General features: G+C 46.2%; 1 protein-coding gene across 2 annotated transcripts in view; it reads left to right on the top strand.

The window, feature by feature from the left end:
• Positions 1-14,901, top strand: part of DNAI1 (dynein axonemal intermediate chain 1) — a 232,862-nt gene that overhangs the window by 165,200 nt on the left and 52,761 nt on the right. For both annotated transcript variants that reach the window (XM_084832793.1, XM_084832794.1), the window contains one exon: positions 3,109-3,294. In XM_084832793.1, the coding sequence (XP_084688919.1) occupies positions 3,109-3,294 (186 nt within the window). The remainder of the gene's footprint in view (positions 1-3,108; positions 3,295-14,901) is intronic.

Genomic DNA, 14,901 nt, shown 5'->3' with positions numbered 1-14,901 from the left:
TGACAGCGCTCTTCAAGTACTTGAAAGGTTGTCACAGAGAGGAAGGCCAGGATCTCTTCTCGATCATCTCAAAATGCAGGACACGGAATAATGGGCCCAAGTTACAGGAAGCCAGATTCCAGCTGAACATCAGGAAAAACGTCCTGACTGTTAGAGCAATACGACAATGGAACCCATGACCTAGGGAGGTGGTGGGCTCTCCCACACTGGAGGCATTCAAGACGAGCCTGGGTAGCCATCTGTCAGGGATGCTCTGACTTGGATCCCTGCATTGAGCAGGGGGCTGGACCCGATGGTCTTGTAGGCCCCTTCCAACCCCACTATTCTATGATTCTACCCAGGAAGGGGAGCATTTGCAGATTGGAAGAAAGCTAGTTCTTCCCTTCTGCCCTCCCCAGCCATGCTGATGCACAACTAATGACTAACAAAGGCATGCGGGGGCAAGATGGGGTTGTAAAAACTTCGAGGCACATTCTGCTAACTTTTGTACATTTAATCACAATGTGGATATAAGAGAAGGCTCCAGTGTTAATAATCCTGACCCTGGCTGAGTTTCAGGGGGGACCTTTGAGATGTGTGACAGTGTGAGATTTCAAAATGGGTGGGGCTCGCCAGGGCTTGTTGGGGTGGCGCCTCTGCAGACACCCGAATTGGTTGGGACTGGTTTGTCACTTCTGTCATATCACTGTTGAGAGAGCCAGATCTCTCTGGTGGAATGTTAATGGACGTCAGCACACACACGTTTAAAAGCGCCCCCTCCCAGGCCCTGAAGCTGAGTTGTGGTATGGGGGGGGGCAGAGAGTGGCAGAGGCCCTCCAATGCTTCACCACTTTCCTAGCCTGCTTCCTCCTCTGTGAAACGCTTGCGGACCACAAACGCCTGCCTCTCCTCCCTCCCGCAGTCACCTTCACAGCACCTCCTGGTCATTGCTCAAGGCCCTGAATAGCTGATCACTCCCCAGCAACCCAGGCAGCAGGTGTGCAGGCTTGCAGCATTTGTCAGCCGGCACTTAAATCCCTGCTCAACTCACAGTCTGGTTGCCTGATTATTTTGGACATTAAATCTGTTAATTAAGAGCCTGTGATACCAAGGATGATGTTTCCAGAATATTTTTTTAAGATGAGCTTCTTCCCTCTTAGCCCTGTACTTGTGACGGCACCGGTCCAATCGCAGCAGCCCAGTGTCCTTGTTCCTATGCAGGGCTCACTTGTTGCCTGCAGAGCAGGAATGGGCTGGTTCTGTCTGACAGCAGTGCTGGCTCCAGGTTTGGGTGGGCCGCTCGGCAATGCCTCTCCCACCCCAATGCCCCCCTCCCTCAGTGAGCCTGCCTTCTCAGTGCCCCTGTCTCCAGCTGTTGCTCCTCATCCTCTTTCCCATCTTTGCTTCTTGCTTGCTTGACAGGCAGAAAGCCAGCCATGCTGCTGGATGGCGCTGCGTTTTGGCTGAAGGCTAGAGGAGCACCAACCTTTAAAGACGGTGAAGAACAATGAAACGGCCTGGGTTCCCCCCCCCCCCGCTCGTAGTCACTCATCTGTGATATCTTGGGCACAGTCCAAGATGTGCTCCCCAAACTCTCAAGGAACCATGTGCCATACAGCACTCACACTTGCTATAGTGGAGACACTACTTGAATTGGGGAGGGAATTGTGTTTTCCTGAAAATATCAAACAGCGCAGTTTAAATGCTAGGAAAATATAATACTCCCTGCGGCAGATCCCTATCTGAGAAGATGTCCCCCTCCCAAACCACTGAGGAACAACTTCTCGACTGTGCCAGAAAACCCTCCTAGCAGCACGCACGGTTCAGTGCCAGCCGTCATTCAGTGCCTGGGGCTTTGCTGTGGGCTCCCATGAAATTATTCATAGCGAGGTGGGGCTTTATAGATATTTGAGGATCCTTCTGGACAGCTCTTTAAGCACGTTCTGCTCTCTTGGTCAAGGCATTTTAAGTGGCAACCTGCACCTCTAGGCCTGGCTGGACTCTGGTAGTCATGGAGGCTTTCTTCACACAGAGCTTTTATCCTGCGATTGAGATGGCTCCTTCACGGATGTTCGCGGGCTCTTTACATGATGCTGTGAACCTCCAAGTCGTCTCCTGCACTAAATGCCCTTTGCTGTGTTTTTAAATAGATTGCAGATAATGAGCTATCAAATTACTCCGTTGTGTTCTTGAGTTCCCTCTGTGAAAAGAGGAAAAGCGGTAAGAAGAGGAGTGAGATCAATGAAAGATAATGGGAGACTCAGATATGGGGAGAAGGAGGGGGAAAGGGGAAGGAAGCGGGAGAAAAAGGGAATCGTTGTGATCCTGCATTTAAAACAGAGGCAGAAAGCCCCATTTTAAATGCAGGATTTTAGGCTGATGTAGAGATGCCCCCCAGTCTACAATCAGAGACTTTTCGATTCAGATGGGGGTTGTTGTTGTTTTACCACTTTTACCAGTACCACTTTTACAAGGAGTCTTGTGAGCTGTAGTTTGCTGAGCTGCAGAGACTTCTTTCTGTACATGTCCCCCACCCTTGAGCTATAATTTCCAGGATCCCTTGGGAAGAGGGAGCGACTGATAAAGTAGTTTCAGTCTTTCTTGTGGCCATGCCCAGCAGATGCTGAAAAAGGGTATTACAAAAAACCATGAATTCTTCAAACTACCAGGATGCTCAATGAAGTATCGTAGAATACAAGGCAAATGAAGCAAAGCCAGAGGAACCTGGTATCTCTGACCCAGAAGACTAAGGACTAAGGTGAAGGGTCAGTAGGCTCATAGCTGAATCCCAGGTATTATTAAAAGGATCTCACAATTCCGTCACTTGTCCTGTCTCCTGAAGAGACTCCAGGAGCAATGGGCTTAAAATTCAGAGAGACGGATTTAGGTGAAACATTAGGGGAAATGTCCAGACTATCTAGGGTTGTCAACTTGATCCTAACCATCAGAAATGCTGTCAGAAATCAGCCACAGTGGCTGGATTTGTTGGGAGTTGTAGTCCAACACATCTGGAAGGCAACAGGCTGGGGAAGGCTCCTCCTTGTATTTTGCTCAGCCATAGCAGGACTTTTTTCCAGACCTCCTTGTGGTTTTAACCCCTTTGTGCCTGCTGCCTTGGTCTTTCGTCAGGCTCACATCTTCGATCTGAGCGTCAACAAATATGAACCCATCTGCAACCAGCCGGTGGTGGCCAAGAAGAAGAACAAAATCACTCACGTCCAATTCAACGCCATCCACCCCATCATCATCATTGGAGATGATCGTGGCCACGTGACCTGTCTGAAGCTTTCCCCCAATCTCCGCAAGATGCCCAAGGTAAGCTGTTTCATGGCCGGGTCATGTCGACACTGCTGAAGGAGGTGATTGGCGGTATTTGGTTAAAATTATGCACCGCAAGCTTTTGAGATTGGCCTGTTGTAGCTACTGCTGTGTGCCTTGATAGCACAGTGTGCATAATCTGCCCAGGTTCAAGCTGGCCATCAAGCTCTGGGGTGGATTGCTGCGGATAGACTATTAGAGGCCATTAGCCATGATGGCTATATGGAACCTTTAGGTTCAGAGACAGTAGGCCACTGAATACCAGTGAGGGAGACAGGCGGTGGGTGAAGCGACAGCAGGAGGAGGCTATTGCTTTTAAGCCCTACTTGTGGGCTTCCTAGAGGCCTCTGGTTGGCCACTGTGGACAGCAGAATGCTGGACTTTTTGGACCTTTGGTCTGATCCAGAAGGGCTCTTCTTGTGTTTTTATGGCCCAGCCTATTGACTTGGTTTGGCCCTTGAAAGGTCAGGACTAGGGGAATCCCCCTGTCTCTTGGATTTCCTGGATTCTCTGTCTAGCTGATGCTCCTTTGTCAGGGAGATGCCTTTCCAGAGCCCCAGTACCCGTCGGGGGTGCCTGAGTGTCTCAGCAGCTAAGTCACAACTGCTCTTTTCCCCAGTTGTGGTGTGATGTCTCTAGGGGTGGCCAATTCCTCAGCTACTAGGTATGTGGGGCTTATGGTCTGACTCCAGCCTGTCTGTGACCATACCTATCTTCCTTCTGATCCTCAACTGTGTGAACTTGAACTGGGCCCCACTGGACAAGGGTCGAAGTGTCCAGATGCCGGCTCAAGGGATGGCAGGGGTCAGAATCTGAGGCAGCAATCAGGAGAATAAAGTGGGCAGAGTCCTTTCCCTCAAGACAGCTTCCTCAGACTGATAAGGTAGCTTTCCTGTAAGGGCTTCAGAGGGCCTGGTGAGTCACGATTGGCTTGGAGAATCGACTGACAGTATTCTAGATGGGAGGGCAACTGACACCGAAGCCTAGAGGGCGTCCTTTTCCTTAAGGGAGCCCTCCCTGAATGGGTGCCCCCTCTGGGTGTTTTGGACTTCAACTCCCATCAGCCTAACCCAGCATGACCAATGGCCAGTCATGCTGGGAGTTGTACGGCAGTGCTCAACAGTGTCATTCTGGGAACTTAAATAGCACTAGCGGAGCTCTGCTGAAACTTTCCATTGTGCAAGTGGTTGCCCATTACACTTGTGCAACCAGTTGTTGCACAACATTTTGCACACTGGGTTGCACAAGAGTTATGTGCAATGCATTGCACAGCAGGTTGGAGTCAGACAGTGGGTTTCACAATGGTTTGCAAAGACTCTTACGTGTCCCCTGGACAGTAAGGAGGTCAAATCAGTCAATCCTAAAGGAAATCAACCCTGAGTGCTCATCGGAAGGACAGATACTGAAGCTGAAGCTCAAATATTTTGGCCACCTAATGCGAAGAGAAAACTCCCTGGAAAAGACCCCGATGCTGGGAAAGATCGAAGGCAAAAGGAGAAGGGGACGGCAGAGGATGAAATGGCTGGATAGCATCACCGATGCAATGAATATGGACTTGAGCACGCTCCGGGAGAGAGCGCAGGACAGGAAGGCCTAGCGTGCTATGGTCCATGGGGTCACGAAGAATCGGACACGACTTAACGACTGAACAACAACAACAACAACACACATCTGCTTGCGCAACCCTAACTTTAGTTGGATTCTTCTCTTGCACATATAGTTTCTGCTAGCACAACATCGTTTGTGCTAATGGAATGGCACAGTTGGATATTGCCCTCTGTCCAAAACATTTGGAGGGCACCAGGTTGGGGAAAGCTGCCTTAAGGGCCTTGTCTGCCTGGCCTCCTGAGGTCCCAGAGTGCTCTGTGGCATAGGAGATAAAGTGCTGGACGTTGGCTGCTGAAGGCCCAGGTTTGAGGCGCGCGTACACACACACACGCACACGGCACCTTGAAGACCCCCACAACTTTTGTTGGAAGCTTCCTGTTTCTGTCTCTATTACTTATTATTTACTTATTTATAAAATTACATGTCCCACTCTTCAATCCAACTAAAACTCTCATGGTGGCTTATAACTGGGATATGATCAAACAAATCACAAAAAAAGACAAAGAGTAGGAACAGCTACTCAGGTTGCCATGGTTGGTGGCAAGACCAGAAAAAAGTGGAAGAGCCTTAATATAGAGGGCTAAAGCAGCCAGAAGAAGATGTAGGCTCAAAGGTGGGCAGAGGTCACAACTTAAGATAGCAGATTGTGACTGCTAATAGATCCTGCCCCCCCCCCGATTACTTCATGTTCAGTGTGGCACAGCATTAGTGATAAATTGCTCCTTAATTAGTTCCTGTTTCCCATGGAGGGGTTTGCTTTAACTACTTATTTATCTCATGATCCTTTTCTTTTCCAAATTGTGAAACAGTGCAATTAATTAGGGAAAACTAGTTATTAAACCCCTACATTGGAAAAAGGAACTGACTAATTAGGAACAATTCATCATTACTACTGTGCTGCACTGAAGCTGCAAGGAGGAAGCTTCTAATTAGAGATACAGTAGTTATCATGTTGCAGAACCCAGAGTCAGAGAGACCACGGAGTGAAGGAAAAAGAGATTCTTTATTTAACGCGCGGGCTTAAGGCTGGAATCATTTCCAAAGAGCCAGAAGCCCCGATTTACATTAGCACATTGGTTTTATAGACATTGTGACATATATGAAACGGCTCCTCCTCTCCCTCCTGCATGGGGTTGCAATCCTCAACATTTCTTCTCTTAGCACTATTGTTTATAATACAAGAACTGGGTTATAGGGTAGCCATGATAAGGAGAGAACAGAAGAGAACACGATATACAGCTGTATGACCTTTGACAAGATAAGGAATTCCTGTGTCTCGTCAGCTTACAACAATATATTCAAAGGAGAAAGAGCTCAGCAAGAACATGAAGCATGAGACTGCATGAGGCTACTTAGTCTGACCCCCGATATGGCTGCTACATTCCCCCCTTAAATGCATAATTTTATTACAATTATAGCATTTTTGATAACTATACAAAGCTTTTTGTGACATACATATTACTTAGCCTCTTGTTGGGCTATTAGAGCGTAGAGGGCAGCAGTTTTATTAGCTGAGACATAAAACAGATTGGTTAAACAGCTCATAAGACAAGGAACGCAGAGACATAACAGGATCTCTATGAACAACACTGGTAGAATTAGGATGAACAACGCTTTTAAGCTAGCTAAGATCTGGAAGCCAAGGGGTTAACTAATTTAGCTAATTGTTTTGTCTTATTGTTTTGTTAGCTACTATATTGTGCAGCTTGTTGATCTGTTCATCTACAGCATTGCCATTATCAGTTAAGTTAAAACAACAGAGCTTTTGGTGTGTCTCACAACTTAAATGATGAAGAAGGAAGAGGTAATCTATACCAGCTTTATTTTCTAGAACTGCACCTCTTAGATCACGCAACTCTTTATTTAACAATGACAATGCTTGTGAGGTGGCATTTATGCTTTTGGCTAAGCTGCAAGCTAACCGGTTGATTTCCAGACCATCAGCCAAGGCTAAACCTGGAACCTTAACCAGTGACATTGTTAAGGCCAATTTTTCTGAGTCAGAATATAACTGCACATGACTATTACAATTTTTAGTTAGTTGTAGTGCTCGAGGCTGCCGTCGACGGATTTTCTCGGGCTACAGGGGAAGAATTGGCACCAATTTAATTGGCGGCTGAGGCAACATGGGTGGTTATTAGACAAGTTGGCAGGAATGAATGACCAAGTGCGGGAACTACATGTCTAAAACCATCCATGAGGCAAAAGTATGTGGGCATCATTAAAAGATATGTTTTGAATTTTATTACAGTGGAAGGGGGCCAGGGATAGCTTTATATTTTCTGGAAAATTTTTGACAATTAAGCATTCGTGCACACATAGCATTTGTTTCAGCAACGATGGGGGTGCATAGAGTGAACTCTGTAGGGGGTAGGATCTTTGCAACTACGCCCCAATTAGCATTTTGGGAATAAGTTAAACTTACACCATAAACTCTTAACATGGTATCTTTTTGAATGTTCCCAGGATGTCTACAGACAGGTATTAGGCAAGAGCTAATAAGCCTGTTTGCAGGTATACCTCTTGGCAAACAAAAATGTTTTATTTTCGTGATGTTAGCCAGGTGGAGCCAGTAATTATCAGCAAATCACTGGGACAAACTTTTTTTTCCAGGGGCAGACCCCTCTTTTGCACCTTATTAAGGAAACACAATGCAACACTACTAACACTACAACACTACAATACGCATGTTTGATCTTCTTTGGGATCTGACCGTATGCTGGGCAGCTATTCACCTGGCAAGCTGCAGTAGGGTCTAGTCCCCTTCTTCAATTCTCCAGTTGCAGGTCTGACCGTACGCAGGGGGACAGTTTCCCGGTGTGTCCACAGTAAGGTCTAGCCTGAGTCTTCTTACTGCTTTTTCAGAATGATTTTTAAAGGATTTTCAGGATTTCTGTTTATAGTCTACTTTCCCCCTCTCGCTCTCTTGACTCGTGTCTAATGTATCCAGGGTTTAACTCCAGCTGCTTTCATAGCTGCGGGGGTGGAAAGTATGACAGTTCTCAGTTCTCTCCATCTGGGAGTCAAAGGGTTATTTTTCCCTTTTTAACTCATACTTTAACTCTTGGTTGGAAAGGATGAACTTCTGTGATGGGAATTGGGGGCTTATTTTCTAAGACAAAGCAACGCTGGGCTTGAAGAACTTTGTTCAGTGTTTGGACTTCTTGTTTAAGGCTAATGTTTGATTGCTTTTGATGCTGCTCCAGTGTCAATTATGAAGTCAATGTCACGGCCCCTCACAGTCAATGTCACGGCCCTTCTCAAGCTGTCTCCCTCTTCGCCCATTCTGGCCCCTTTGTTTTTTTCCTTTGTGTATTTGATTTATTTTATTTGGGCATTCATGCCACTAATGTCCATCTTGTCCACACTGGGCACACTGCTTCTTTTTAAAGAATCTTCTGCCTCTGCCGGGTCTTCTTTTCTTTTTTCGTTTACGTCTTCTTGGGCCTCTGGGTCGAGGGGCGTGTACTGGCGATAGGCATTTGAAAGACGCTCCAAGTACGCTCTGGGGCCTCGGTGGCACCTTGCAGCACTTTAAACACTTTGGTCATATTAATTGACTTTTTCATACCTGCTTTCATGGCTTCTAACAGCAGGGTTTGATACTGGGTGAGGCGCTCTAGCCCAACTTGTGTTTTGTGATTCCAGCAGGGGGGGTTACTTACAAGGAGGCTTTATTGGGTAACTTACAGCACACAGGCGTACTTAATTGTTGGATCAGACAGCTTCTCTGAACCACGAGCTATTGGGCTAAATGGGTTTTTATACTATACATGTTACCCATGAGGCAGCACAACACTAGCAAGCATTTTCAGCATAGGCTAGAAGTGTTTGGTTCTCAGGCACAGCTTCCTGTAAACAACTTCGCTTCTCAAAGTGCTTGATAACACTTTTATTTATTGGTATGGGAAGACAAATTTTTTCTCTTTCTTTTGCTTTCTTTTTCTTTGCTGATCTGCCTGTATTGCAGATCATGTTTCAAACTTTTTATATAAAACTTTCTGATCTATGCACCAGCCTTGTTTCTTTATTTGTCTTTTTCAAGTTAAACTCACTTACTTAAACCTTTCTGCCTTACACTGGTCTCAATGACACACATTTGGGATAGGCTCTTCTTCTCCTTCTAGTTACATTTTCTTTATCTTAAAGAACTATTACATTATTGTGGCTACTTTACCCCAGGTAATAAGCTCCAGGCACAATCAGCTGCTTTTAATTTACCCTGGGGGCAACTATGGCCACGCTTCTTTTCTACTTGCCTCTGTCTTTTCTCCTTGTTATCCATCGGGAACCACACTTAGTATTATTTGGAGTTGCAACTAACACTAATTTGCAAATATCACATATATTTCATGATATTTAAGAAATCATAAAATATACACAACAAACTTTTTTTGCAATTTAACACAATGAATGGAAAGCACTTTTTGCATGGTAAGGCATGATGGAGCAGATCCAGCAATTATACTGCTCTTCTGGCTGAAAGCTCAGGGCTCATTAAAATCAAGGGACGGGCATACCCACACACGCAGAGTTCTAGGTCACCATTTTTGCATTGGCAACTCTATGCTGCATGAGTTCTGGCAGAAGGAAATTTAAAAGTTATAAATCAAACTCAGCCTGCTGTACACTGAGCTGACTACAAACATAGACACACGGTCCACAGCGATGAGAGTTCAAGTTTATCAAAAGCTTCATAGCACTGTCCATGGCAAGTCTTTGACAATTTAAAATTTTAGTCCATGTGCAGAGTGGTCTAAAAAGTCTTTTTTAGTCTAAAAAGCCCAGACATTGATGGAAGCAAACAGAGACGGCTCTGGGCAATGAAGATGCGATGTTTCCAGCAAAGGCTCTCTACTTTTGCATCAGTTTAAAAAGGGAAAGTGTGGCCCTACACCCCTTCTGACAGACAAGGGCCTTTAACTTTTTAGCAAGGCCTCTGTCTAAACAGAGCGGCACAGCTCAGCTCTCTAGCCATGACACTTTAACTTGGGCAACTCCTCTGTAAATTTTATTTTACTTCTGTCAGGTTCTCTCACAGACATTTTAAAAACTTAGTCTTTTTTTTTTTTTCTTCTAACCTGGTACACGAAAGCACTGAAACACTGAGTGCCGAAACTCAGGACGCTGGGGGGTGATGGGCATCGCCTTATACTTGCATTTTTCAAGCAGCCATTAATCTTCGGGGAGGCGGTGGGGTGATTTGCAGGACTTTAAAGGCAAGCTTCTCAGTTTGTTTGTATTTGTAAATCCCAAGCTTAAAACAGGACACGATGAGGTACAGGGCAGCCAAATTCTTGCTTTGGCACGGGCAACAAATAACTCGGGTCAGCTTTCTTCGCTGGGGTCTCAAACAGGAAAACAGTCTTAATTTAAAGTTGTAACATCACTGACAGCATCAGCCAGCCAGCTAGACAGATCTCATTGTTTTTTAAGACAGTTGCTCCAATATCTTCTTTTCTTCTCAATCAGGTTGGGTCTCCCAGCTTACACAGTTTATTGCAGCTTTCAGGAGCATGGTAGTAGCGCGATTTTGGCTTGGCCAGGAACATGCTGTCTGGTTTCTCGGTCTCTTCAGCACACACTTAGGCAGTGTAACACTGGACACTCAAATCAGTGAGATTTCTTCACTGCAGGGAATCCCACGGCAAAAGCTTAATGGTTACGCTCTTCAGAAATCATATAGCCGATGGTCAGTAGCTACAGGCTCTATGCAATTTTAACACAGTTCAAAGCTAAACACGGTTACCTTGACAGAGATCTTCAACATGGTCTTTCCGCTTCATTCTGCTTTGGGACAGTCTTATGGCACACTTTTCACTCGAAGAGGGGTCTAGCCTGTGCTCTGGGGGCTGATTCTTCACCTTTATTTTCTATTTTGCCTTCATCTTCTGGGTCTTCATTTTCAGTTTCCATTTTTTAGGGATTTTATCTCAATTAGGCGAGGTGATGATGTTGCACAACTCAGAACGTTGTGGGCAATTTTCCTGCCCCCCCTCTCTCGGCGCGCTAGGCTAACAGCTACTTCTTCGGCCTTACACTCTCACGCTCCCACGCTTTGTTAAAAGCCAGACTGTCCTGCAACATTTTTCTAATTAACAGCCTCAGATCTTGTTTTTTTTTTTTCCTCTCAGCTTGACCTTGAGCTTTTTGCTGTTTTCTCTCTCTATTCTGAATCTTTTTTTTAAAAAAAAACACCTTTTTCCTTCTTTGTTTGACATACATCTCAAGGGGGTGCAAGGTTTGCTTCCCCCTCCACCCATAGCCTCCCTCTTAAATTGAAGACAGACACAATTAGGGAATGGGAATTGGTCAGTGAGGAAGGGGTCTCACTGGCCGACACAAGAGGATTTTTCACACCACGCACTTTGCTACTGGCCTGGGCACCCGGACGGTCAACGGTATGCTTCAGAAACCGCAGTAGCCACTCACACAATCATCAATCTCTCCACTGCATCCATATGTCCCTGCCACCCACTTTTCCCACTTTTTACCAGAGCGGAAAACGGCTTCCCCAGCTTCCTCAGCTTCCTACTGAGTACTGGCGTGCTGGGTACTGGCGCCCACTCGGGGGTGTGATCAGGCCCCCCTTCTACCTGCAAGGAGTAGGTTCTTTTTGTATACGTATACTACCAACACTGACCTTCTTCATAAGGCGGGGCCCTCTTTTTTTCTGCCCAGTGGCCTTTCTCCCTAAAGGCGGGGCCCTCTTTTTCCCATATACTTGCCTTTCTCCTGAAGGCTTCCAATGTGGGTTTCAACTCAATTGCAGCTGCGATACAGGCAGGGCTCAAGTTCCTTCCTCCGCTTCTCAAGGTTCTCTTGCCGCTCGCTGCCGTTTGGGCGATCCCGGTGCAGGCTTTCTCCCATTCACTCGACAAAAAGGTCGGTGGCGCCAAGAAAGGGAGGCATGCGCCAAGCTCGTCTTCCCGGTGCGGCGATCAAGAGCAGGCAACTGCCACCTGTCTGGCTCAGAGCCTGCCACATCCGAGTCACGGCACCATTTATGTTGCAGAACCCAGAGTCAGAGAGACCACGGAGTGAAGGAAAAAGAGATTCTTTATTTAACGCGCGGGCTTAAGGCTGGAATCATTTCCAAAGAGCCAGAAGCCCCGATTTACATTAGCACATTGGTTTTATAGACATTGTGACATATATGAAACGGCTCCTCCTCTCCCTCCCGCATGGGGTTGCAATCCTCAACATTTCTTCTCTTAGCACTATTGTTTATAATACAAGAACTGGGTTATAGGGTAGCCATGATAAGGAGAGAACAGAAGAGAACAGCAGAGAACACGATATACAGCTGTATGACCTTTGACAAGATAAGGAATTCCTGTGTCTCGTCAGCTTACAACAATATATTCAAAGGAGAAAGAGCTCAGCAAGAACATGAAGCATGAGACTGCATGAGGCTACTTAGTCTGACCCCCGATATGGCTGCTACAATCATAGAATCATATCATAGAACAGTAGGGTTGGAAGGGGCCTACAAGACCATCGAGTCCAACCCCCTGCCTAATGCAGGAATCCAAGTCAGAGCATCCCTGACTGGTGGCTGTCCAGCCTCGTCTTGGATGCCTCCAGTGTGGGAGAGCCCACCACCTCCCCAGGCAATTGGTTCCATTGTCGTATTGCTCTAATGGTCAGGAAGTTTTCCCTGGTGTTCAGCCGGAATCTGGCTTCCTGTCACTTGAGCCCATTATTCCGTGTCCTGCATTCTCGGATGATCAAAAAGAGATCCTGGCCTTCCTCTCTGTGACAACCTTTCAAGTACTTGAAGAGCACTATCATATCTCCCCTCAGTCTTCTCTTCTCAAGGCTAAACATGCCCAGTTCTTTCAGTCTCTGTTCATAGGGCCTTGTTTCCAGTCCCCTGATCATCTTTGTTGCCCTCCTCTGAATCCTCTCCAGCTTGTCTGCATCCTTCTTAAAGTGCGGTGCCCAGAACTGGACACAGTAATCCAGATGAGGCCTAACCAGTGCTGAGTAGAGGGGAACTAGTACTTCCCGGGATTTGGAAGTGATGCTTCTATTAATGCAGCCCAAAAGAGCATTTGCCTTTTTTGCAGCCACATCACATTGTTGGCTCATATTCAGGTTGTGATCTACCAAAATTCCAAGATCCTTCTCGCTTGTCGTGTTGTTGAGCCACGTATCCCCCATCTTGTAACTGTGCATTTGGTTTCTTTTTCCTAGGTGCAGAACTGGGCATTTATCCCCATTAAATGTCATTCTGTTGTTTTCTGCCCAGCGCGCCAGTCTATCCAGATCACTTTGAATTTTGTTTCTGTCTTCCAAAGTATTAGCTATCCTGCCCAATTTTGTGTCATCTGCAAATGTGATCAGCATTCCCTGCACCTCCTCCTCCTCCAAGTCATGAATACAAATGTTAAAGAGCACTGGGCCCAGGACTGAGCCTTGCGTTACCCTGCTCGTTACCTCTCCCCAGTTTGAGAAGTTCTGAAAAGCTTCAATAGTCCCTTTCCACTATTCAGAGCCTGGTACTGCATTGTACGACTGTTTGAAGTGTGTGTGGGGCAGGGAAGGAAATCACTACAAATCAGGTCTGAAAAAAGATCGCAGTACAGAAAAACCTGGAATGCAATGAGATGGCAGCAATGTTTGTTTAGAATTTTATTTACTTTGTTTTTCCTCACAGAGACTCAAAAGCCATTTGCTATAAATAATTCATCATCACGCAAATGTGGTTTCTCTGCTGTAAACAAAGTCCTTGATGTTTTGCTGTGTGTACATTCATAATGCTTTTCTCTTTTATTAAGAGCCACTGCAGTTTTCAGCAAAAGAACAGTCCTCCTGTTTCCACCACTGACCAACCACATCCTTTTGTATAATATTTGAAGGGCATCCAAACCACGCCCCCAAAGCAGTGAACGTGACTGCCAAGGCTACTGAATGGTTCCCCCCACCCACCTCTTACATGTTCTGAGAGCCCCATAAGATAACACCCTGCCTTGTCAGACCAACATGGTCCAACTAGATGAGCATCCTCTTCCCAGTGTGGCCCAGCCAGATGCTTCAAGAAGGATGAGAGGGTAGGGCAGGAAGAGAGGAACATTATACAAAAGATGTGGTTAACCTGGTGTGGCAGCAAAGGAGTCCACAGGAGCTTACTGAGAGGCTACAGGGCTGGGACCACTTTGCATTACAGAAATGTGAAGGGGTCCTAGCTCCATTGCCTTCTTGGAGATGAGGAAGGCACTCTTCACATGCACAGGTGCACCCTCCTCACTTTCAAGCAGCATGCAGGTGCAGAAGAAATGCATCTCTTGCACAAACATCGACTGAGACCCTTCCGGTTCTGACACTTATGAAAACATTTCTGGCATCCGTAAGCCGTAACAAATTAAGCACTGCATGGATATAAATGTCTGTTTTAGTAGCCTTTTCTGCCTTGCATGCAGGTATTAATAGCTCCAATGCTTTTTATAGACACTCACTCTGATTTCTCGATTGCTTCCAGCAGCAAGGATAAACACGACATCATGCATTTTTAGCAAGGGCAGTTCAAGCCCATTAGATCAGGCACAGGGAGGACAGAGGCCGTTGGAGGGAGGCAACCTTTATTAGAGGAGCCAGCAAGAGAAGAGATGACAGGCTCCTTTCTAAGGAGCTTTCACTCTCTCTGCATTATGTAGTGATTTGCCTTCGGCCTCGCTTGCCTTGTTATGCCGGACGAGGTGTTTCCTGCAAAAGTGACAACTAGAGAAAGCAGCAGCTGTGATGTACCAACTCAGATGAGGGCTGGATTTGCACATGGACTTGTCTGAATGATCCCTTAATGAATGGGAGGAAATCTGTAATTACAAAGGACACCCACAGTGTCTGCCAGAGACGATCTCTGACAGCCCACCATATGTAACAAGGACCACATGCCCTCTGGAATGAATGGGTTTGCCACTTGCAGCATTGTGGCAGTTTGCACCCATGCGTTATGGAGAACATTGGCCCATATCCACAAAATGGATTTTAGAG

The sequence above is a fragment of the Heloderma suspectum genome, chromosome 2, assembly GCF_057233095.1.
Source record: "Heloderma suspectum isolate Gila_16-S chromosome 2, 16-S_ref, whole genome shotgun sequence".
Classification (NCBI taxonomy): domain Eukaryota; kingdom Metazoa; phylum Chordata; class Lepidosauria; order Squamata; family Helodermatidae; genus Heloderma; species Heloderma suspectum.
Note: the sequence above shows the minus strand (reverse complement) of the source record. Positions and strands in the feature narration are given on the sequence as shown.